Source organism: Malaclemys terrapin, chromosome 16, assembly GCF_027887155.1.
Source record: "Malaclemys terrapin pileata isolate rMalTer1 chromosome 16, rMalTer1.hap1, whole genome shotgun sequence".
Lineage (NCBI taxonomy): Eukaryota > Metazoa > Chordata > Testudines > Emydidae > Malaclemys > Malaclemys terrapin.
Window position 1 is genome coordinate 3996493 of NC_071520.1, and position 24342 is coordinate 4020834.

A 24342-nucleotide genomic window follows, 5' to 3' on the forward strand; every position below is an offset into this window, starting at 1 on the left:
AGAGGATGGCAGCCACGACTCCCAATGCATGTCTACGCTGGTCGCAAGGGAGCAGGATGGGTCTGCGACATCGACCACCTCTTGGTGGCTCATCTGGTCGGTTAGATGACCTTCTTCCACAAGAGCCTGGAAGCCTTGCCGTTTGTCCAATGGCAAGTCATCCAGGAACTCTGCTAGCTTGGCATAATTGTTAAAGTCATACTTTGCTAGCAAAGCCTGGTAATTGGCCATGTGAAACTGCAACACCGCGGAAAAGTAGAGCTTCCGGCCCAGAAGTCTGGCTGCCCTGTGTGCTGGCCATGCGTATGCTGCCTCGAGCGTTCGGTCGCCATGTGAACCACCAGGGAAGCAGGTGGGTGGTGTGGGTGCGAGAAAAGAAAGTCTGTTTCCTTAGCGGGAATAAAGTACTAGTGATCTGCCCATTTGGCCATGGGGGCACAGGAGGCAGGCAGGCATATGCCAGACCGTCCACGCTGGCCGCGGGACAGCATCATTGATGGGCAACATAGTGCAAGCCGGTCCTTGGAATTGGAAGATACCCAGCAACTGGTGGTGGTAGCGGTCTGGACCTCGTCCAGGGGTATGGCCAAGTCACTAGCAACCCTCTGCAGCAGCTCCTGGTACTACTTATGATTGTCAGGAGGTGAGAGGGTGGGGGGGGGAAATCAGGGTATCATCCAGCAAGAAGGCGGTGATAGTAAGGACTGTTGGCTCCACTTCGGAGTCTGAGCTGTCTGGGTCTGGCACAGGGGCCCGGATCGAAGGGTGGGTGGCCTGAGGTGAATAAAGCCAGTGATAAGGGTCGCAGGATGGCCAATACTGCCAAAAGGTCGGGTCCTCATGGTATGGTGGGACCCAAGGGTAGCAGTACCAAGGCGTCAGCGGGGGGGGGGGGGGGGGGGGAGGGGAGCATACCCGGACACATGCACCAGCCGTGCCTGAGAGTCTGAGCTGTGCTGGGACACAGGAAAGAAGGACAGGTTTTCCCCAGAGAGGACTTCAGAGTTGGAGGAGACACCCACTATCGGGGAAGCTGTTGGTATGGACAGTCTGCAGCCAAGGGCCATCAAGGTCTATTCCCCAGTAGGAACAATGCATCTGCTGGAGAGGGGGGGTTCCAGTCCCTGACCAGCAGAAAAGATGGATAGGGCAGATCCATGTGTGCCACCAGGAAGAGGGCATAAATGCCACCAGGCATCCAGGGCATGTCTCGAATATCATCAGCACAGCATGGTAGCATCCGCGGTATGGAGTGCAGAGACAGCTGTTGCACTGGCAGTGTGCACGCTGGAGAACGGTGCTGGTGTCCAGCCAGTGCATTCAATGCTGTTACTGCCACCTCCCGCTTCTTTTTAGCTTTGCCCTCAGAATGAGGAAAACTAAGGTGGTGTCTGCACATAGTATCTCACCCGACCGGGCGCTGCTCGGGGAGGGAACACTGAGCTTGGCAACTGTCTGTGACAGGGCTTGCTACGATGCCCATGAGAGCGTTTGCGACTCACACTGGGACTTCTCCGGCACCAGCTGCACCTTTGGATCTGAGGTGCAAGAAGTGCTAGGGGGGGCTCACCACTGGTGAAGGGCATTGCACTGTCAGAACTGACAGTTCCTGGTCAGACTAGGCATGCATCCAGGGAGCCTCTTCCAGGAGGAAATTATGGAGGCGGAATAGATGAGCCCCACAGGTCCACAGTAGAAAGGAGTGGCAGATTTTGCAATGGGCAGCTAGATGAGCTTCCCCGAGGCAATAAAGGCAATAGTGGTACTCATGTCTCATGGAGAATGAGCGAGGGCACGACTCACAGTTCTTGAACTCCGGAACGTGGGACATAGTCCCCCGGAGAAGCAGGGGGAGAGCCTGGCCCCAGACTGGGCGAAGGTTAAGACTAACTACACTAGTTATAATAAAAAAGAAAGAGAATGCTAACTATGTACAACGGACAAGCATTCTTGCAGGCAAGCTGCAAGTATGGAGTAACAAGGATTCCAACTCCAACCATGCAGTGGTAAGAGGGAGCATCGTCCCGCACAGTCTCATATAACCTTGCCTGCACCATGAGGCTATGTACAGCACACATGAGGGCCAACCGACACAGCTGAAAAAAATCTTCCAGCTCCAGCGTACATGTGCACCCGCGTTTGGAATACATATATAGGGACCATCACTCGAAGAACACTTATCACAAAGAATCTATTGGGGAGAAACTGAATCTACAAATTCAAAGACAATGTGAAATTCCTTAGTTCAGACAAGAAGATTGGAATGCCAGGGGGATCAATATGACTGGCTCTATAGGTCTAATTACTCATGGAAATTCCATCTTGTGTCAAGTCAAACTAAATAGGTGAGGACACTTCAGAGCAGCTTTTAAGAGCTGCAGCGATCCATCTCCTCTGGGAGAGGGGGCTAAAGAGTGCCTTCATCTCCCTGCCCCTAACAACCTGCCAGGAACCCTGAAATTTCTAAATCTGTGTCCAAAGAAAACAGACTGAGGCTTTATTGTGATAGTAGCAGTAGAGACCCCATCTATGTGTATGTTTCTTTGCCTGTCCTTTTAAATTAGGTTTCCAGCCTGCATGACAAATATCTTTAGTTAAGCTTTATGTTCATGTTCCTTGTCATATAAGTTTTTGGTGAATAAATGGTACAGCTGTATTGCTTTCTGACTACACTGTATTCTAAAGGGAGTTGCTAGAGGATGTACCTCTCGGGACCAGCTACCATGATTGGTCCTCATTAGCCAAGACAAACAGATAGAGTGTTTGAATCACATCTGCAAAACCTAACAAGGCTCCTTGTTTTGTCTACTAATCCTCAATAGGCTTCTGGATTCCATGAAGCTCCGAGGGAAAAGAGAGACCTACACATCACAGGGTGAGTGCTATAGCCTTGCCACTGAAGCACAAACTAGTTGGAGTGAGCAGTAACGATGGAACTTGTTTATACTATAACTTTAGCCATATTATTTGTAGCTTAGTTGTTGTTTGTTGTCCACAGGGCACAGAGCAAAGAACCACTAAACAAATATCCCAGTACCTAGAACCACAAAACAAGTGGTTGAGTTAGTGGACTTGAATTACTGAAGAAAGGAACATTTTCAGATAGACACGTTTTCCTGTTCTTCATATTCCAATCATGGGACTTTAATACCTTCCCTGTACAACTGCATTTCTGATTAGTTTGGAGCCAGAATTTACCCATTGATCCATGGTATTTCTAAGGCACATTGGTATCTATGCATAGGGGGAAAAAAAAAAAAAAAAAAATCTGTGCACAACACAGGCTTGAATTCAGTGTGATGCTATGGCATCCAGCGCTTTCCTGCCAAAGACCAAATTGGAACATACTTGTGTGTCTAATTTCAAGTGTAGCAAAGGTACAACCCAGGACCATATAGTCATCTTGTATATTTGCATATTTCTTCATAAAGGGGATACAACTTCATGAATCATAAGATCAAGGATAAACAAATTAGCTTTCAGAGGGAACCCTCTGCTTTACATGCTTCCAACACACAACACCATAGCCATGTGATCATGAAGGATTTAGAAGTCTAAACCCTTCCTTCAAATTAATGTTTGAATAAAAATCAGATCCATTCAAAAATTAAAGTGCTGCTTCTTTGGTGTGGCAAGTGCATTGCTATCAGCATTCTATGAATAAGGCCTCAACATATAAGACATGAACATAACCTTAGATGACAGAATACACATTTGGTAAAGTTAACAGTTTGATAAGTTTATTATGGGGGTCTGTGACTAGCTTAAGTATGAATGATTCTAAACCTTCCGGGTGATTGTATGGGAGTAAATCTTACCTGGTCTACAAATTCTCAGGACATACGCCTATTGAGGAATTTTCAGGCCAGTTGAGAGGCATGCATTAGTCTAAGGTTTGCTTATTTCTGCCTCAGTGTTTAAATTTCAAGCCATGTAGAGAAGTATTATCTATTAGTAGAATGGTTCCTTGAGAAGAACGGAAATTAATCAGAATATTCTTTTCTGTAACCATTTCCTCTGAAATCCAGACCTCAGACGGCTCAGATAAGTCAGAGGAGCTTTTCTGTACATTAGGCACACTAGCTGTCCCATGGCCTTGTCTGTTAGGTCACAGAACTACAGCTTTCTCAGCCATGAGATGAGAATGACTAGACCTGGTCTTCCCTGAGCTTATGGAGAACCCTAGTTTATGAGCAGGAAGAGAAGAAAGACGTAAAGGTGGTATTTTACATATGACCACCCACGTCTGCTGCTTCTAAAACCTTATAAATGAGCAAAAAATATGGGTCTCTTGGCAACGTTTTTTTTTGGTGCGGGAGATGAAACAGCTTCCTGCCCCTCTCTTTGGCTCTCTGAATTTTCTTGATGACAAGAGGAATGGGTGAAGGCTTCACTCTACAGGATCTATTTGCTGTCTGCTTAGCCAGGCAACTGAGATTACCTTTTATATAGAGCAGTGGTTCTCAAACTTTTGTATTGATGACCCCTGTCACACAGCAAGCCTCTGAGTGCAACCCCACCACCCCCTTATAAATATATATATATATATATATAAAAAAGGGTTTTTAACTTAACACTATTATAAATGCTGGAGTCAAAGCAGGGTTTGGGGGTGGCAGCTGACAGCTCACAACCCTCTCCGTTATAACCTGAAAACCCCCTGAGGGGGTCAAGACCCCCAGTTTGAGAACCCCTGACATAGCGGCTATACGAGAATAGGCAACTTTCCTACCCAAACTATGAGGAAATGAGCTTCTTTGTGTAGAAGAGCTTGTCAGTTAATGTGTGGATCAGCTGTTGTGGTGTGTTTTGTAATCAGTGTCATGGCTTTCTAAGTACTGGTACAGGTATTGTTAGAAGTTTGCTCCCAGCCACATAGGCTATCATCTGTGGTCTCCACTGTCAATACTAGATCGGAGCTCGCCTGCCCTTGCAAGAACCTGGTCTTAGCTGACCATCTCTGTCAATTAAGATACCACAATGCACCAAGAGATGAACAGTAACAAGGGTGTCCTGAAGGGTCTCTCTTTTAAAGGAGCACAGATCAATATTTATCTGAGAAAGGACAGACATGTATACACCACTTTGTGTCCAGGCCGATATCAATACACTGGAACATTTCTGAACAGACTTAAAGGGAGGTAGCTACATGAGTGGGTGGAGCCCTGCAAATCTTAAGTATCCCTGATTGGAATATGTAAATATGCCTTCTTCAGAGATGGCAAGGGAAGTGGATTCTGGGTTTACATATGGAATCTCAGGGTATGTCTACACTTAACACACTACAGTGGCATAGCAGCAGCACTGCAACCGCACCATTGTAGCACGTCACTGTAGACACTACAGCAATGGGAGGGATTCTCCCGTCACTGTAGTTAATCCACCCTCCTGAGAGGCAGTGGCTAGGTGGATGGATGAATTCTTCCATCGACCTAGCACTGTCCACACCAGGGATTAAATCAGCATAGTTACATCTCTCAGGGATGTCGATTTTTCACATCCCTGAGAGAGACAGCAATGTCGATATAAGATTTCAGTGCAGAATGGCCCTTTATCTCTGGAGGTATCTCTTCTGGGCTTTAAGGTCCACCACCATCCAGATGCCACTAAACTTCTAGAGTAAAGCCTCTTTTGGAAAACTCCTTCTATAGCCTCAATTTAAAAAGGATAGGTAACGAACTTGTGCATATCTTGACTCTCTTGGACGTTACTAGCCACAAGGAAAGACTAAACACGGCTCTAACATAGAATGCCAGTTCTAGAGAGTAATTGCTTCATTCTCTGAGTTTGCTCTGTCAAAGTCATTTGCACCCCGCCATCCACAAAGAGGAGTCTCTCCTCAAAGTGGCTTGGGGCCTTAGACACTGAGCCTCAAAACTAAGTGTTTGATATTTTCTGGAGGAGGGAGCTGGTTTGAAGTCTCCCCTAACCTCTACCTCACCTATTATGTTTATTTCATCTTGCTTGGGAATAACCACTGCCACACTATCTACGGTACCTGGAAAAGAACAGGCTCTAGACGAACAGACTGTTCTTTTGGAATGTCCTGTATTCTCTTGTCTGTTTAAAGGGAAGCAAAGATTTCCTGGGCCTTTTTTGATGCATCTGCCACTGCCTTAGCCGAGTATTCCCCAAACATCTGCCACGTATTACAATGCTGCAAGCTCACTGGATTCAAGAATGGTTTTCCAAGACCAATGCTTTCCCACAAGGCCACTTGAAGCCAGAGCTCAAGCTGAGAACAAGAGCACCACAGGGTTCTGGTCTGTTCCCCCTAATGTTCAACGTGTACGTGAAGCTGCTAGAGGATACTATGGGGTATATCTGGACTGCAATGCCGTAAGTATGGAGCGTTATGAAGGTATTTCATAGAATCATCGAATCTCAGGGTTGGAAGGGACCTCAGGAGGTATCTAGTCCCACCCCCTGCTCATGGCAGGACCAATCTCCAGACAGATATTTTGCCCCAGATCCCTAAATGGCCCCCTCAAGGACTGAACTCACAACCCTGGGTTTAGCAGGCCAATGCTCAAACCACTGAGCTATCCCTCCCCCCTAATATGCTAGTCTCTTTTGTACTGAAGAACTACATGAACAGCCAGGGAAACCAAACATTCGTTCCCACACGTCGTAAGTTCCATCCTTCCTTCATTTGAGTTCCATGTTTAAGGGGGATTGTTCTGGTCTGTCTACAGGGCAAACATTGCCAAGCCATTTTAAGACCACCTTTTTGGAGGGAAGGCTTGTACAGAGAAGTATTTTACACAAGACTCGGCCTGATTTCTGGTGGTAGGGAAGTCCGGTAAACGACCTTCCACTGGCCCTTGCAAGTTTCATCCTGAAGTCAGCTGGCTGCAACATCTGCCGTGAGCGGGTGTCAGAGAGATCATCTCTGAGATTGCTAGATCCTAAAACAGTCTAATATAAGAGTTGAGACCTTCAGGCAGATCCAGAATTGGATGGGGAGCCAGTGCAGCATGCACAGCAACATGTTCTTTTCAGCAGTTCTGTTCAAGGGGGAAAGGGGTCCAGGAGAGCTGGCTGTATTTTAAAGAATCCTTATTGAGGTTGCAGGAAAAAAACAGCCCAATGTGTAGAAAAAACAGTAAATATGGCAGGCGACCAGCTTGGCTTCACAGTGAAATCCTTGCTGATCTTAAATGCAAAAAAGAAGCTTACAAGAAGTGGAAGATTGGACAAATGACCAGGGAGGAGTATAAAAATATTGCTCAGGCGTGCAGGAGTGAAATCAGGAAGGCCAAATCACACTTGGAGTTGCAGCTAGCAACAGATGTTAAGAGTAACAAGAAGGGTTTCTTCCAGTATGTTAGCAACAAGAAGAAAGTCAAGGAAAGTGTGGGCCCCTTACTGAATGAGGGAGGCAATCTAGTGACAGAGGATGTGGAAAAAGCTAATGTACTCAATGATTTTTTTGCCTGTCTTCACGAACAAGGTCAGCTCCCAGACTGCTGCACTGAGCAGCACAGTATGGGGAGAAGGTGACCAGCCCTCTGTGGAGAAAGAAGTGGTTCGGGACTATTTAGAAAAACTGGACGAGCACAAGTCCATGGGGCCAGATGTGCTGCAACCAAGGGTGCTAAAGGAGTTGGCGGATGTGATTGCAGAGCCATTGGCCATTATCTTTGAAAACTCATGGCGATCGGGGGAGGTCCCGGATGACTGGAAAAAGGCTAATGTAGGGCCCCATCTTTAAAAAAGAGAAGGAGGAGGATCCGGGGAACTACAGGCCAGTCAGCCTCACCTCAGTCCCTGGAAAAATCATGGAGCAGGTCCTCAAGGAATCAATTCTGAAGCACTTAGAGAAGAGGAAAGTGATCAGGAACAGTCAGCATGGATTCACCAAGGGCAAGTCATGCCTGACTAACCCAACTGCCTTCTACGAGGAGATAACTGGCTCTGTGGATGAGCGGAAAGCAGTGGATGTGTTATTCCTTGACTTTAGCAAAACTTTTGATACAGTCTCCCACAGTATTCTTGCCACCAAGTTAAACAAGTCTGGGCTGGATGAATGGACTATAAGGTGGATAGAAAGCTGGCTAGATTGTCGGGCTCAACGGGTAGTGATCAACGGCTCCATGTCTAGTTGGCAGCCGGTTTCAAGTGGAGTGCCCCAAGGGTCAGTCCTGGGGCCGGTTTTGTTCAAAATCTTCATTAATGATCTGGAGGATGGCGTGGACTGCATTCTCAGCAAGTTTGCAGATGACACTAAACTGGGAGGAGTGGTAGATACGCTGGAGGGTAGGGATAGGATACAGAGGGACCTAGACAAATTAGAGGATTGGGCCAAAAGAAACCTGATGAGATTCAACAAGGACAAGTGCAGAGTCCTGCACTTAGGACGGAAGAATCCCATGCACTGTTACAGACTAGGGACCGAATGGTTAGGCAGCAGTTGTGCAGAAAAGGACCTAGGGGTTACAGTGGATGAGAAGCTGGATATGAGTCAACAGTGTGTCCTTGTTGCCAAGAAGGCTAATGGCATTTTGGGCTGTATAAGTAGGGGCATTGCCAGCAGATCGAGGAACGTGATCATTCCCATCTATTAGACATTGGTGAGGCCTCATCTGGAGTACTGTGTCCAGTTTTGGGCCCCACACTACAAGGAGGATGTGGAAAAATTGGAAAGAGTCCAACGGAAGGGAACAAAAATGATTAGGGGGCTGGAGCACATGAGTTATGAGGAGAGACTGAGGGAACTGGAATTGTTTAGTCTGCAGAAGAGAAGAATGAGGGGGGATTTGATAGCTGCTTTCAACTACCTGAAAGGGGGTTCCAAAGAGGATGGATCTAGACTGTTCTCAGTGGTACCTGATGGCAGAACAAGGAGTAATGGTCTCAAGTTGCAGTGGGGGAGGTTTAAGGTTGGATATTAGGAATAACTTTTTCACTAGGAGAGTGGTGAAGCACTGGAATGGGTTACCTGGGGAGGTGGTGGAATCTCCTTCCTTAGAGGTTTTTAAAGCTTGACAAAGCCCTGGCTGGGATGATTTAATTTGGAATTGGTCCTGCTTTGAGCAGGGGGTTGGACTAGATGACCTCCTGAGGTCCCTTCCAACCCTGATATTCTATGATTCTAAGTTTGCTGCTGCATAATGAACGAGGTAGAGCTTCCACATGGCTCCTATGTGGCCTTCATTACTGGCAGAACCCATTGTGATCATCCAGCCTGGAGGCAATGAAGACACAGATCACTGTGATTAGGTCTACATCACAAAGAATCACACTCTTCTGGCCTGCTGAAGATAGGAAGAGGCATTTTCTGGCAGTGTGGAGTCAGTAAGAGCTGCATATCAATTGAAATGGCAGATGCTCTCAAAGGGCAAAGACATGGTTCCATCCAATTCTTCAAAGCACTTCCCCCCTTCCTACAAGCATCGCATTTATCCTTCCCAGACTGAGGTTGAACTAACTTTCACTCAAGCACCAAGTCAGTTGGCAAAGGACATAATTCATGTCTGATGCACAATGTTGTCGTGAACTGCTACTACTGAAGCCCATATCATCTTCTAATATCCTCTAGTAGTTCAATATCATGCTGAAAGATAGACACAGGTCTCAATACTGCAAGATTCCACAGATGAGAGCGCTCAGGGAAGACTAGCAACCAACCACCAACCTCTTGGATATGTCCACAAGAAATGACACTTAGCCAGCTCAGTGTGACTCCACCCATCCTGCCAGGTCACCCTGACAAGGCGGTAGTACAGAGAGGCAGTGTCAAAAGCTGCTGGTAAATCTTAAAATATTAACATGGATGGCTGCCTTCTGTCCAAGCCCAAAAGACGAACATGTGTTAATCTTCAGGACACACTAAGATCCCAATTGTCTCCCTGGCCCACAGGAAGTTGATGGAAAGATGGAGGTTGGCACTTCAGAGGTAGTTTTGCTGATAGGTTGCTGCTGTAACTGTGCTCTCACTAAATCAACTGTTGAGTCTGCTAGTAATTGGCAAACTGTACAAGAGCACCAGAGCCTGGGATGGCTGCCCTTATGTAGTTAGTACAAACCTCAATCAAATAAATGCCTGAGAAACTTCTAGGTTACTGATATATCAGGTGCTCCTGGAATCTTTTTTGCCCCACTTTCTTAACCTTACTCAAAGAAGGGAAGTAAGACAGGGCTTTAACTGGTAAGATCTTCTGCAGCCCATGTTAATCTATTGCAAGTTTTATGGCAGCCAATACCTTATCCAAGAGTGGTACTGATATGCTTTGGATCAGCAGATGATCTATGTGGGTGTCACTCATCACAAGTAAAGGATTCATTTATGTGGTTACATGGACTTCCCACAGTACTTAGAGGTAATGTAGTGATGTGCCTGTGTCAGACTTGTGAAAGGTCTTCAGAATCCATTTGCTTGGTCCTGGAAAAACTTCTGAGTTTAGCTAGAATTTTTGGAAAGCAGGCAGAGAACTCCTCTCAGCAGGACATATTTGGGTCCAAGGCAGAATGAAGGAAGTCTGGTTTAATTATTCTTGTCACAGTTTCGCTGATTCCATGGCAGAGGAAAAAGTGGCTCTTAAATCTCCCTTGCAGATGTGACATGGATTTGCATGGACTCCTTGTGACAATCAGATTCGATTTCTGTCTTGTGCCCTGCTGCTCTAATTGGCTGACCTAAGTTTTATACCGCATGCATCACCTATTGAGCCCATCAAAACCATAGGGATGTGACACTGGCAGAATACTTGCAAGGATTAAAGTTATTTTTCTCAGTGTGACACTGCAAATACAACTTCCTGTCACTTACTTGAATCCATTCCTGCTCCATCATCCAAAAAACATAGCATGAATTGACCTCGCAGGTCCTCTCGCCGTTCTACAACAAGAAAAGAATTAACAGAACCATTACACAAAAATAGGAAGGGGAATTAAAAATTGTTTGAAAAAGTGTCCAAACAGTTTTCATGACTGGAGTAGCACAGCAAGCAGGACTCAAACTTCAAGCTGATTTGTGTGTGGTACCACTACAAAATGATTAGACACCATCAATAAGAACTCTTAGTAGGAAAAACAGGAGCAGATGAAATTGTAGGTGTTATTACAGAAAAATTAATCTCTTGCATAGAATCATAGAAGATTAGGGTTGGAAGAGACCTCAGGAGGTCACTTAGTCCAATCCCCTGCTCAAAGCAGCACCACCAACTAAATAATCCCAGCCAGGGCTTTGTCAAGCCGGGCCTTAAAAACCTCTAAGGATGGAGATTCCACCACCTCCCTAGGTAACCAATTCCAGTGCTTCACCACCCTCCTACTGAAATAGTGTTTCCTAACAGCCAATCTAGACTTCCCCCACTGCAACTTGAGACCATTGCTCCTTGTTCGGTCATCTGCCACCAATGAGAACAGTCTAGATCCATCCACTTTGGAACCCCCCTTCAGGTAGTTCAATGCTGCTATCAAATCCCCCCCCACTCTTCTCTTCTGCAGACTAAATAACCCCAGTTCCCTCAGCCTCGCCTTGTATGTTATGTGCTCTAGCCCCCTAATAATTTTTGTTTCCCTCCACTGGACTCTCTCCAATTTGTCCACATCCCTTCTGTAGTGGGGGGACCAAAACTGGACACAATACTCCAGGTGTGGCCTCACCAGTGCCAAATAGAGAGGAACAATCACTTCCCTCGATCTGCTGGCAATGCTCCTACTAATCAAGCCCAATATACCATTGGCCTTCTTGGCAACAAGGGCACACTACTGACTCAGATCCAGCTTCTTGTCCACTGTAATCCCCAGGTCCTTTTCTGCAGAACTGCTGCTTAGCCAGTCGGTCCTCAGCCTGTAGTGGTGCATGGGATTCTTCCTTCCTAAGTGCAGGACTCTGCACTTCTCCTTGTTGAACCTCATCAGATTTCTTTTGGCCCAATCCTCCAATTTGTCTAGATCACTCTGGACCCTATCCCTACCCTCCAGCGTATCTACCTCTCCCCCCAGCTTAGTGTCATCTGCGAATTTGCTGAGGGTGCAATTCACCCCATCATCATCCAGATCATTAATAAAGATGTTGAACAAAATCGGCACCAGGACCGAGCCCTGGGGAACTCCGCTTGATATCAGCTGCCAACTAGACATGGAGCCGTCGATCACTACCCATTGAGCCCGACAACCTAGCCAGCTTTCTATCCACCTTATAGTCCATTCATCCAATCCATACTTCTTTAACTTGCTGGCAAGAATACTGTGGGAGACCATATCAAAACCTTTCATCAGGAAAGGAAGGTAGCCTAAGCTCACATGCTAAATCAAAGCAAGCAGAGGAAGCTTATGTTTTAAATTTCTGAGAAGAAAATAATCAAGCTGTGTACAATTGTGGTCACCTATGTTCCGAAAAGATAACTGAAACTGGAACAGATGCAAAGAAGATCTACTAGGATGATCAGGGGAATGAAGGGCCCAGAGCTTGGCTTGTTTAGTAAAGCAAACAGAAGGCTGCAGGGGGTTTCCTGCTCTCTGTAAATACATTAGGGGGATAAATACCAGGAAGGGTGAATAGCTACTTAAGCTAAATGACAATGTAATCAGAAAAACAAACGGATATAAACTGGCCAGGAACAAATCCAGGCTGGAAATTAGAAGTAGATATCTAACCATCAGAGGGATGAGGTTCTAGAACAGTCTTCAAACAGAAATGGTGGGGGCAAACATTAAGAGATGGTCACAGCTGGAAATGAGACCTTGGGGGAGGCCCTGGCCTCAGATATGACACCGTGCATTCTCTCTGTCAGGTGCTTGACTGGCTGGTTCTTGCCCATATGCTCAGGGTCTAACTGATCACCATATGCGGGGTCAGGAGGGAATTTTACCTTATGTCAGAACTAGCAGTGACCTTGGAGGTTTATTCACTTTCCTCTGCAGCATGTGGGTGCAGGTCACTTGCCAGGATTATCTGGGTTTATCTCAAGGAATCATTTCCCTGCCACTGCAGAGGGCTCTGGCACTAGCACATCTGGTCTCCTGTGGGTTGTAATACTTTGGTCTCATTTCAGTTGTTGGGTTAGTGCGCGGGTGCTGGGGTCGTGTTGGTGCCCTGTGCTACACGAGGTCAGACTGGATGATTTATTGGTCCCTTCTAGCCTTAAACGCTATAAGATTCCTTTAGTCTGGTAAAGGATTCTAGTTGATTGAATTCAAGACCCATTTAAAGACAATGCAAGACTCCCCTCACCACCCTCCTACACCTCTCCTTCTGAATGATTTTTTGATGTTAGAAATGTAATGGATTTGAAGGCATTACTAATCCGTAATTTGCTGGGTGTATTTTGCAATCCTCCTGACATTGCTGACATCGAAGGAAAAGACAAGTCTGACTTACCTGTGTAAATATCTATTCTCGTGGCATCAGCATCTCTACAAAGTAACAAAAACACAATCAGCGTCCAAAGTGCGAATTAAGGTGAAAGACGCTAGGAGCCAGAGAGGATTTTGCATGTATGAGTAGGAATTTCAACAGGAACTATCATTATGAATCAAAAACTGTCCAAGTCTCTAAGTATGCAGTGTTGTTGTAGCCGCGTCGGTCCCAAGATATTAGAGAGACAAAGCAAATTAGGTAGTATCTTTTATTGGACCAACTTCTGTTGGTGAGAGATGAGCTTACATAAAACTTTTCTTCGAGAGCTTTGTGTAAGCTCGAAAGCTTGTCTCTCACCAACAGAAATTGGTCCAATAAAAGGTATTACCCACCCACCATGTCTCCCTAAGGCTCTAAGTGTCAGCACCCCTCAAAGAAATCCAAGAGGCTTTTGTGTACTATTGCATTTTTGGCCTTCCCTTGTTTGGATCCAAACTCCACCACAAAAACAACAACGAGTCTGGTGGCACCTTAAAGACTAACAGATTTATTTGGGCATAAGCTTTCGTGAGTAAAAACCTCACTTCTTCGGATGCCTTTAAGGTGCCACCAGACTCCTTGTTGTTTTTGTAGATACAGACTAACACAGCTACCCCCTAATACTTAACTCCACCACAAGACACTGATGCTGCATACTAATTAAATCTGATTACAATGCAAATACCTATTCCATCATAAACACTCAATTTAGGAGGGAAAAATGAGTACATGAAGGAAAAATATCTTAGTACATCACGATGGAATAAGCCTCCAATTTCAAGCTTCTTTCAGCTTTTGAAAGACATCAATACTTCCGTTACATTACTTACCTTCTCCTCAAGGAAGAGTTCTTCAGAGTCTGTGCTCCCCTTCGTGTCTGGAACCTCCCTCCCTATCCCAATGCACCATATGACCTATTCTTCAAAATGGCCATAAATTTACTTTTGCAAAGCACAACAATGCACAACCACATCAAAAGGCTAGGGATAAAAAGGATATAAAATTGATCCTCCTTGGTCTCCCAACACACAGTGTGTTTTCTAGCTGTTTATACTATCAGTTTTTCAAGATGGGACCCGTCCTCCTCTTGGGCAGGGCCTGTATCTTATGTAGGATACAGGTGCACCATCACCATTCAGCTATAACATAAGCTTCTGTATTACATCTTTCTTCTTAAGATCTACTGGTAGTGAAGGTCACTCAGCTGCTTACCATAAATATGTGAGCTAGTTAAACCACAGCAACTTAATTAACTCCCAATACAAATACAGTCTCAAATACATACCTGGCATTATCTACAAGCTCAGCAAGGGCACCAAACAAGAACTCATGAGTGGTTCTGAAATGTCAAACACTGAGAGTCAGGAAGGTTACTGCAATTTTGAAAGAGACTGTCTATCTCTCAATTTAATTTTTTTTTTTTAAGTTTTTACCTAATTTGTAACATACTTCCCCGCCAATCAATGCAACAAAACTAGAGATCAGAGGTACACTATTCATAGAATCATAGACGATTAGGGTTGGAAGAGACCTCAGGAGGTCATCTAGTCCTATCAAAAACAGGAGACCAATAAAACAGCTACTGGTTAAATAATATTAGCAGTTTGAATCAAGAAAATCTGAACTATGATCTTTGTGTAGTGGCATTAAGAGTATTAGCTAAGGGGAAAAGTATATTAGTTCCCCCTATTACAAGGTGTCAAAACAGTGACTCATTGACTGGCACTCTTCTATCAAGAAGCAATCAATTCATGTGAATCCTTGATTACTTATTATACTAACTGGTTCTTTTAAACGACAACTAATAAAACCTGCCCTGGCAATGATTAAACTGCACAGGATTGGAGGTTTCTTTTCCTTAAAAGCATCTCTTCAAATTCCAAGATTTAAATTTCTAATAAATATGAACTTGGTATGCATTCATATGCTTACTACTGTTGCACAAATCAGAGGATATTTTCTAGAGAAATCAGTGGCTGCAGCTGTTGCTAATCCAGAAAAAGATTATCATGAACCAGCATGGTATGTTTCATCATATGATCTGAGGAATTCAATGTCAAAATTTCTCTGACTGAATCTCAATTCACTATAATCCTGAAGACAAGAATATTTGAGTGCAAAGTTCTTAACTGTCATCATTCGTAAGAGGTTCCCAATCCAAAATTGTAACATTCCACTTGGTTGCTCTGCTGCAGTCTTTTCCCAGAAAGTCTTTTCCGAGTCTTTTACTGGCTCGTTCCCTTCTCTTTAAAGCCTTCATTATTTTTTTGTCAAAAACCAATAGATGTAAAATCTCCGCTGTACATCCAACATGGTGATGCATCTTCAAAAGCTAATCGGTTTTCAAATGCAGACTACCTATGACTCTGTGAAAACTTCAGCTAAACTAGGGGAAACGCAGAAACTGGATGAATGGTGTTCCTCCCCAGGTTAAATTCAATGACCAGTATAGACTGGGCTACATGTAGAGCTAAAAAATGCATGTTTATTGATTCTGACTTTGAACTTTACAAGAACACTTACTAGGGCTGTCAAGTGATTAAAAAAATTAATCGCATGATTAATCACACTGTTAAACAATAATAGAATACCATTTATTTAAATATTTTGGATGCTTTCTACATTTTCAAATATCTTGATTTGAATTATAACAGAATACAAAGTGTACAGTGCTCACTTTATTTTTTTATTACAAATATTTGCACTATAAAAAACAAAAAATAGTATTTTTCAATTCACCTCATACAAGTACTGTAGTACAATCTCTATCATGAAAGTTACATTTACAAATGTAGAATTATGTACAAAAATAACTGCAATCAAAAATAAAATGTAAAACTTTAGAACCTACAAGTCTACTCAGTCCTATTTCTTGTTCAGCCAAACGCTCAAACAAGTTTGTTTACATTTGCAAGAGATAATGCTGCCCGCTTCTTGTTCACAATGTCACCTGAAAGTGAGAACAGATGTTCACATGGCACTTTGTAGCCAGCCTCGCAAGATATTTACATGCCAAATGTGCTAAGGATTCGTATGTCCCTTCAGGCTTCAACCACCATTCCAGAGGACATGTGTCCATGCTGATGACTGGTTCTGCTCAATAACAATCCAAAGCAGTGTGGAGCGACGCATGTTCATTTTCATCATCTGAGTCAGATGCCACCAACAGAAGGTTGATTTTCTTTTTTGGTGGTTCGGATTCTGTAGTTCTGCATTGGAGCGTTGCTCTTTTAAGACTTCCAAAAGCATGCTCCACACTTCATCCCGCTCAGATTTTGGAAGACACTTCAGATTCTTAAACCTTGGGTCGAGTGCTGTAGCTATCTTTAGAAATCTCACATTGGTACCTTCTTTGCGTTTTGTCAAATCTGCAGTGAAAGCGTTCTTAAAATGAATATGTGCTGAGTCATCATCTGAGACTACTAACACATGAAATATATTGCAGAATGTGGGTAAAATAGAGCAAGAGACATACAATTCTCCCCCAAGTTCAGTCACAAATTTAATAACTTTTTTTTTTTTTAAATGAGTGTCATCAGCATGGAAGCATGTCCTCTGGAATGGTGGCCAAAGCATGAAGGGGCATATGAATGTTTAGCATATCTGGGATGTAGATACCTTGCAATGCCAGCTACAAAAGTCCGATGTGAATGCCTATTCTCACTTTCTGGTGACATTGTAAATAAGAAGTGGGCAGCATTATCTCCCGTACATGTAAACAAACTTATTTGTCTTAGCGATTGGCTGAACGAGAAGTAGGACTGAGTGGACTTGTAGGCTCTAAAGTTTTGCATTGTTTTGTTTTTGAGTGCAGCTATGTAACCAAAAAAAAAAATCTACATGATAAAGATATTGCACTACAGTACTTGTATGAAGTGAATTAAAAAATACTATTTATTTTATCATTGCATCAGTGCAAATATTTGTTATAAAATATAATATAAAGTGAGCAGTGTATACTTTGTATTCTATGTGGTAACTGAAATAAAAATATTTGAAAACGTAGAAAAAATATCCAAAAATATTTAATAAATGTCAATTGGTAGTCTATTGTTCAAGAGTGCGATTAAAACTGCAATTAATCACAATTAATTTTTTTAATCGTGACTTTTTTTTTTTTTTTTAGTTAATCGCGTGAGTTAACTGCGATTAATCAACTGCCCTAACACTGAACACATAATTATAAAGGTACTTTGTCCAAATGAGCCTCTCAGACATAACAACTATGATTAAACTTTCATATCCACTACAAAAATCATTAGAACTAACCCATCAGCTGAACTCTGATTAGAATAAAAGTAGTAGTATTCAGGCTGTACCCATAGGTGCAGAAGGATGGGATGTTTCTGTTAAAGCGATCAGCAATGAAGAAGCGGATATTAGCTTTCAGGAATCACTACATTTATACGAATGGAGCCCTTCTAATCTTTCAGACTGTTTCAGTTTGCCTGCAGGTTAAGGATGAGAACTCTGTATCTGTTTACATTTGGAAGGTTCTCTTCATAACCAGAAGAGCTAGAAACTTTATTTTCTTTTAGAACGAAAGCTTAAAATTTGCACAGAACACAGGAATACTAGTAGCACTGAAACGCTAAATCCACAGAAAGGGCGGAAATTACCTCATGTACAGATTTCCAGTACTCCTATCAGTTTAAGGACAATTACAAAAACCCACAAACATAGTCCACTGAAAATATATCTGGAGAATATTCCATATAATGGATAGCCACAAGCAAATGCATGAGTCGGAATTAATATACACTATACTTCTGCACCTTTGACTCTACATCCCAAAACACTTCAAACTACAACTCAGTGAATCAAATATCTGAGAATATGCTTTGCTGTGTAATTAAAAAGATGTAAATATGGATTTAGAAACAAAAAGATCACAGGAAAGGGCTGAAAAAACAGATCACACCATAATCTACGGAGCGACAGAATGATTAATCCTTTTCTAAATAACTATGTTTTTCCCACTGCACTCATCACAGTGTATCTGAATGCCTACCAACACTGTAATCCCCTCATATCAACTGAGGCAAAGAGACGAAACCTTGCTAAATCTGAGTGAAATGAAATCCAAAAATATTTATCACTAGCTAGGGCATATAAATATGTAGATTTCTTTGGAGTATGTATAAAAATATATATACTATTACTCTCAGAACTAGCATCTTCTCAAAATGACCTTAAAGATCCCCAGAGTCTAACGTTAACTATAAAACCAAGCCAAGAGGCTGATCTGCATTGTTATTAATGAATCTCTTCATTCATAGCAACAACATGCCTACTTCCTCCATGTCAAAACTACCCAACAAATAAGTACTTAACTTCCATCTATCCTTGCATGTAATGGCAGTGTAATGGTTCTCTCCCAAGATGCCCTCTTGTTGTACAGAAAAAAGCCCATGGCCTATTTCAGTTGCAAAGAACATGTCAAAAAACATGAATCAAACCTAACTGATGCAGTAATATCTGCCCAAGCTTGCAAATAGTCTGAGACAATAGCTCTGAGAGGTGTGAACTATCCCTTTCACCTTAGTGTATATATTTACTCAGATGTCTCTACTTTAAGTGTCTTCATTGTTAAGCTATTTCACTGCTCAATCAAATCATGTAAGAAGAGGAAATATATTGTGAAGATCTACAAAATCTACTCTGAGGGACAGTTCATTTTGAGAGCACGAAAGGGTGGGCTTGGGAAAGTACTATATTACTACCACCTCCTACTCAAAAATGAGCACCACCAAGAGGGAGCCAAGCCCTAAGGAACCCAACAGTGCCATGGGTGTGATGTAGTCAGATCATGCAGAAAGAAAGCCAAATTCAAGGAACCCGGAAAGCATGTGTGATCATATTCTGAACATCTGCACAGTCTATTGAAAGCAACATTTGAAGTGAACAGGACTTACTTTGTGAGTGGAGCTTGGAAGAGTACCCTATCCTACCTAACAACCAATCTGATTCCTGATCCTACAGGTACGCAGAAGCGATGGGCACCTAATTAATACCACAGACTGACACGTCAACTTCTCTGTAGCAAAGGTGGTCCCAGCAATGCACCAAATTCTACTTTGGGAGTTTGGCATCCTGTTAGCAAACAAAGCTGTCTTCCCTTTTTGTTACTGTAACAAAACCTTCATACATTGGCTTATTGTATCCTTCACTTGTAGGCAGAAAATACTTCTAATAGGTAAAGAATCTGCCTTTTTTTTTTTTTTTTTAATTTCTCAAATCTAGTGAGCAGCTGCTAAAGAAAAAAATAAAACTTTTGCTCCACTTATATATACGACTGCCATTCTAACTGTGTCTAACAGGTCAGTTCTAGTTAAAGGGCCAGCTTTCGTTTTAAATTGGCCATAAATATTAACTCTTGACCGCGGGGTGCCATTAGAAGATTTATTTCCGAAGATAAATTTAGTGGTACAAATTTTAACAAATTGTTTCAACCAACTATGCATTACAAACACATTCAAGCATACAGAGACAAGTTAACCAGGAAGTTAACAAGTTAGCCAATCTCATAGTTTTTAATAGTTTTAATAGTTTGTAATGACTGCACTAGCAAATCTCATAGTTTAATAGTTAATAGATTTAAACTTTTTTTAAAAAAGGAAAAAACACCATCTTATTAAAGTTTTAAAGCATCTGTTGTATTAGGGATCCGTAATTAAGTGTTAATTATAATAGCCATACTTCACCCTTACATTGAACTTTTCATGAAAGGATCGCAAAGGTCTTTTACAAGCCTTAATACAACTCTTAGGTTTTGTCTATATTGGAAAAGTGAGTTATATTTAAAAACATATCAACTTAAATGCTTTAATTAGCAAGCTGTCAAACTCACCAGGTGATGTTTAAAAACATGTTAGTCCATTAGCCATGACCCCTAAGGTTGACCTTTAGGTCATGGCTAATGGTGACCAGCTAACCCTTTTAAAAACATGAATCTACCTGAAATGGTAAGTAGTGTTTAGCACCGCGATAATTAAAACATAATAGTTCATGCCAGGTTGAGGGTTTTTTTAAAACCACAATTCATTTTCCTAGTAGACAAATCTTATGAAGTAAACAGCTACAATCAGGAACTATGTATTTTTCAGTTCTGCAGCTAGAGATTGTGCTTCAAAATCTAAGCTGTCATTTTAAAAGTTTCTAGCTCTCGTGACTGTGAAAACAACCATGAAAACATGACACTGTCTTTCTCAGTCTGCAACTGCCTGCGACCATGGTTCTGAAAGATGAATGCTTCATTCATCTCAAAGAGTTAATTCTGAAACAGATTAAAATTTAAAATGTCACTATTTAAATGATTTTACTATTGATCATTTTAGGGGAAAACATCCAACTAAGGTACCTATCCCACAATCTCAACATGCTTCTCATCCCTTGTTGGATGTCAAAAGCCCTAATTGTGCCTCACCTATTTTCCAAAACCTCCATCCTCCCTCCTAACACCTTCCATGATGCAATTATGCACTGCAAAATCTATGGTATATTAAAGAACTGAAACTGTGATGACAGCATAAAATTATTTTAATATAAAAATAAACATACATCACTGTAATGACGGTACTAGCCAATCTCATATTTATTAGAGGTCTCCATTTTGTAGCTGAAATGCAGATGCTGCAGACTTTCCAATCTGCCATACTGGAGCACTGCAAAATCTTGGGGCCTCACAGCACAATTTAGATCCAGTTTGCCATGGAGTTGGATATTTTAATCTTTTCATGACTGGTAAGACTTGAGCCATAGAGGTGGAGCGACTTGACATCATGGTCACTTAGTCAATGACGGCACCAGGAACTGAACTCAGAAGTCTCAACTCCCAGTCCTCATACACCAACCAGAAGACCTAACACAACATTTAAAGTAACTAAACCAGTTATAGGGCAAAGCAACGAATGGAATCGCATTGTCCCTCAGATGATATAGTGCCACTATTATCTTCTCCTGTGCCCAAGAGCTCTAACTGCTATTTTTTTTTTTAAATCATCCATGGGTTGAAAATAATTCCCATTTGCCAAGAGCAATCATTATAAATACTCAAAACTTTGCCAAGTAGTCCATCTCTCTTCCAGTACGATTAATAAAAAACTTCACAATTTAATTTAGAACTAAACAATGTAAAACTCAGTCAAGGTTCTGTGCTCTGGCTCTATCCATAGAAGTCTAAAGGAGCCAGATGATGCCATAGCATACCATTGAGGCTCCCTCACTCCCATTTTGCCTCAGTATTTGAAAAAGGTGCCAGAGGAAACAAACCATCAAAACCATTGCACTATATTTCTCCTAGTAACACAAGCAGACATAGTCAATTCTTCTACTTGCTCCCCCTTCTACAAAGGGGTCATAAAGACAAAGAGGGATGGTTCCTCTAATGGCCAACTGACCAGAATGCTGAGAATCCATCACTAGTTTGCATTGTTATCCCCAAACATATTACTGTAAGGACAACAAAATCTCATGCTTTATGACGGAATTCCCTCCCTCCTAGACAGCATTACACAGCTGATTACTTGCAATCTGCAGGTTTCTGACAGGTGTCAGTATACCAAATTTGATTTTTCTAAAATACCAGTGTCACTTTGACTCCAGGAGCAACACCAGTTATGTTCTAGACCAGTGGTTCTCAACTTGCGGACCAGTCAGCACAGAACTACAACCCCTGTGACATCCTCAGGGCCATACAGGTAGTACTGGATGCAGCCCACAATGGTAAACAGGGTTTGAACCACTGTTCTAGACACAGATGAAAATAGCCAAACTCAAAACAGCTGAATCTTCTTTGGCTCTATCAGAACATTTTCTTTTTCTGGACTTCCAATACACTGTACTAAAACACAACAATCCCTGATAGCCAACTGGGAGCAGAAAGGAAACTTGTATTTAAAAATACAACTGAACAAAACATTCAAGTGCTAGCCAAACAAAATGTTATAAAGGAGAAACAGCCATTACCAAGAAAGAGAGAACAAGAGAATGATTTCTCATAGCAAATCACTCTACGGAAAAGCACATTCTATAAACTCTAGGAAGTCCACTTTTTTCCAATCTCGCTCCACGTTCTGCACTTTCCCACAGCTATCCTACAATATCAGATATTTAGGTAAAGTGCCTATATTTTTCTAAAACAATACACATATAAGCAGATACACAAAAAGAGTCCCTTTGTTAATAAATGCTCCAGTGAGAGAGCGCATATCGTATTTAAAGCAGGGGCCTAAGTGTTAAGACTCTTGGATTCTATTCCCAGTTTTGCTACTGACGTATGATCTCATACATGTCATGTCATCTCTCTGTGCCTCTGTTTACCCATCTTTACAATGGGTAGAATACCTACCTACCTCTTAGAGGTGTTGTGATACTTAATATTTGTAAATGCTTTGTGATCCTTGAGTGAAAGGCACAATGTATGTGCAAAAATTATTCCATGTCTTCTTTACCCTGTGATCTACAGAACCTTCAGGGAAAAGACTAATATCAGTTTATTTTTGGGAGAAAATCAAACACAGAGGAATCAGACACAAAGAACATCCTTCTTGTAAATTGCTTTCAACTGTTCTGTTTTCTTTCTTGAAGACACCTCTAAAGGATTTTGCCTTTCTGTTGCTGTTGGGTTGTTTGATCAAGAAGACTACCTGGCAGCGGCATAAATATTAGATTCCTTCAGATCCACCATTGAGTTTCATCTGGTTTGATATAAATGGCGCCAGCTGACTTGAATTATACTGAAGATACAAACCATGTTCATGCAGCTGAAGCCGCTGTTCGACAAACCCTGTAGAGTAGCCTGGAGACGGGAAGACTCTGGGGACCTTTTCTGGATTAGCAAGGCAACTTGGCATCGGTTCTTTGTAAAATGAGTGTCCAAAGTTCAAGACTGGCCACGAGCGACTGTGGGTTGACCGCCACCAGGCGACAGAGGCGAAAAGAAACCTCCAGGCCCAGGCTAGCGGACGGTAGGCAGGGCTCTGCAGCTCGGCACGATACTCACGAGTTGGTATGCAGGTACTCGAAGGTCAGCTGGGCCCGGTTCAGGCTGCTGTAATTGGTAAAAGCCATGGCTGGCCCAGGCTGCCTGGCAGCCCCAACACCCCACCTCAGGCGGACACTGGGCAGTGCCAAGCGGGCTCTTCTGCGAACCCGGCCCCGCTGTCACGGCCCCCCAGGCAGCGCCGCCCCCCGCGCCTCGGCGGGAACCTCGAGGTCTCCGCGGCCACCTCTTCCCCGCCGCCCGTCACGGCCCGTCCCAGGAGGCGCCACCTGCCCCGGGCGGAGCCGCCATGCGGGAAGGAGCCGCTCACGCCAACGCCGCTGCGGGCCCCGAGCCCGCGCCTCGCCGCCGACTGGGGCCAACGCCCCGGCAGGCCCCACCCGCTCTCGCCTCCCGCCGCCGCGTAGGAGCCCCGCTCCCGCTCGCCGCCCCGGCAGCACGTGCCGGAGTCCCCTGTTGCCCCTCCCCCCACCCCGCGGCCTCCGCCTGCTCCTCGCCGAGCGGGCCGGGCCCCGCCGCCGCCGCCGGTCCCGCTTTGTCTGCTCCGAGCTCGCTCGCGCGCACCGCGCTCGCAGGCTGCACCCGCACCGGCCCCGCCTCCCACTAGGGCGGGGCCTCGCCGCTCGCCAATGATTGGCCGGGCCCGGAAACACGTGACACGTGAGGCATGGCGCCAGCAACAATGGCTTCGCCCCCGTCACGTGACGACGCCATCCTTTAGAGACGGCGCGGCGGCTGTGCTGGCAGCCTGGCGCGCGCACGAGGCTTTGGGGGCAGTAACGGCGGAGGAGCCGCTGCGTGGGAGGACGGCTGGGCCCCGCCCGCGAGTGCGGATACCCCTCCCGCACCTTGATTGGCTGGGATCAAGCGCCAGCCACTGCAGGTGCCCCCCCCGCCCCAATACCTCCCGCCTTGCGCCCCCCCCCCCGCCTGTCTGGCTGTCCCCGCGTGTCTGTCTGCCCCCTCAGCCTTCCCACCACCCCCCCCCGCG

General features: G+C 43.8%; 1 protein-coding gene across 3 annotated transcripts in view; it reads right to left on the bottom strand.

The window, feature by feature from the left end:
* The window catches only part of MORC2 (MORC family CW-type zinc finger 2), a 96860-nt gene extending 73118 nt beyond the window's left edge, over nucleotides 1-23742 (bottom strand). For 2 of the 3 annotated variants that reach the window (XM_054006687.1, XM_054006686.1), the window contains exons 1-4: nucleotides 23352-23742; nucleotides 14634-14687; nucleotides 13331-13365; nucleotides 10772-10840 (exon numbers count right to left, since the gene is read on the bottom strand). In XM_054006687.1, the coding sequence (XP_053862662.1) occupies nucleotides 10772-10840; nucleotides 13331-13365; nucleotides 14634-14687; nucleotides 23352-23419 (226 nt within the window). In that variant the 5' untranslated portion in view covers nucleotides 23420-23742. Of the gene's footprint in view, nucleotides 1-10771; nucleotides 10841-13330; nucleotides 13366-14633; nucleotides 14688-23099; nucleotides 23324-23351 lie in introns of those variants that run through there. The other variant, XM_054006688.1, reaches the window with a different exon arrangement.
* Nucleotides 23743-24342: the final 600 nt, after the last annotated feature.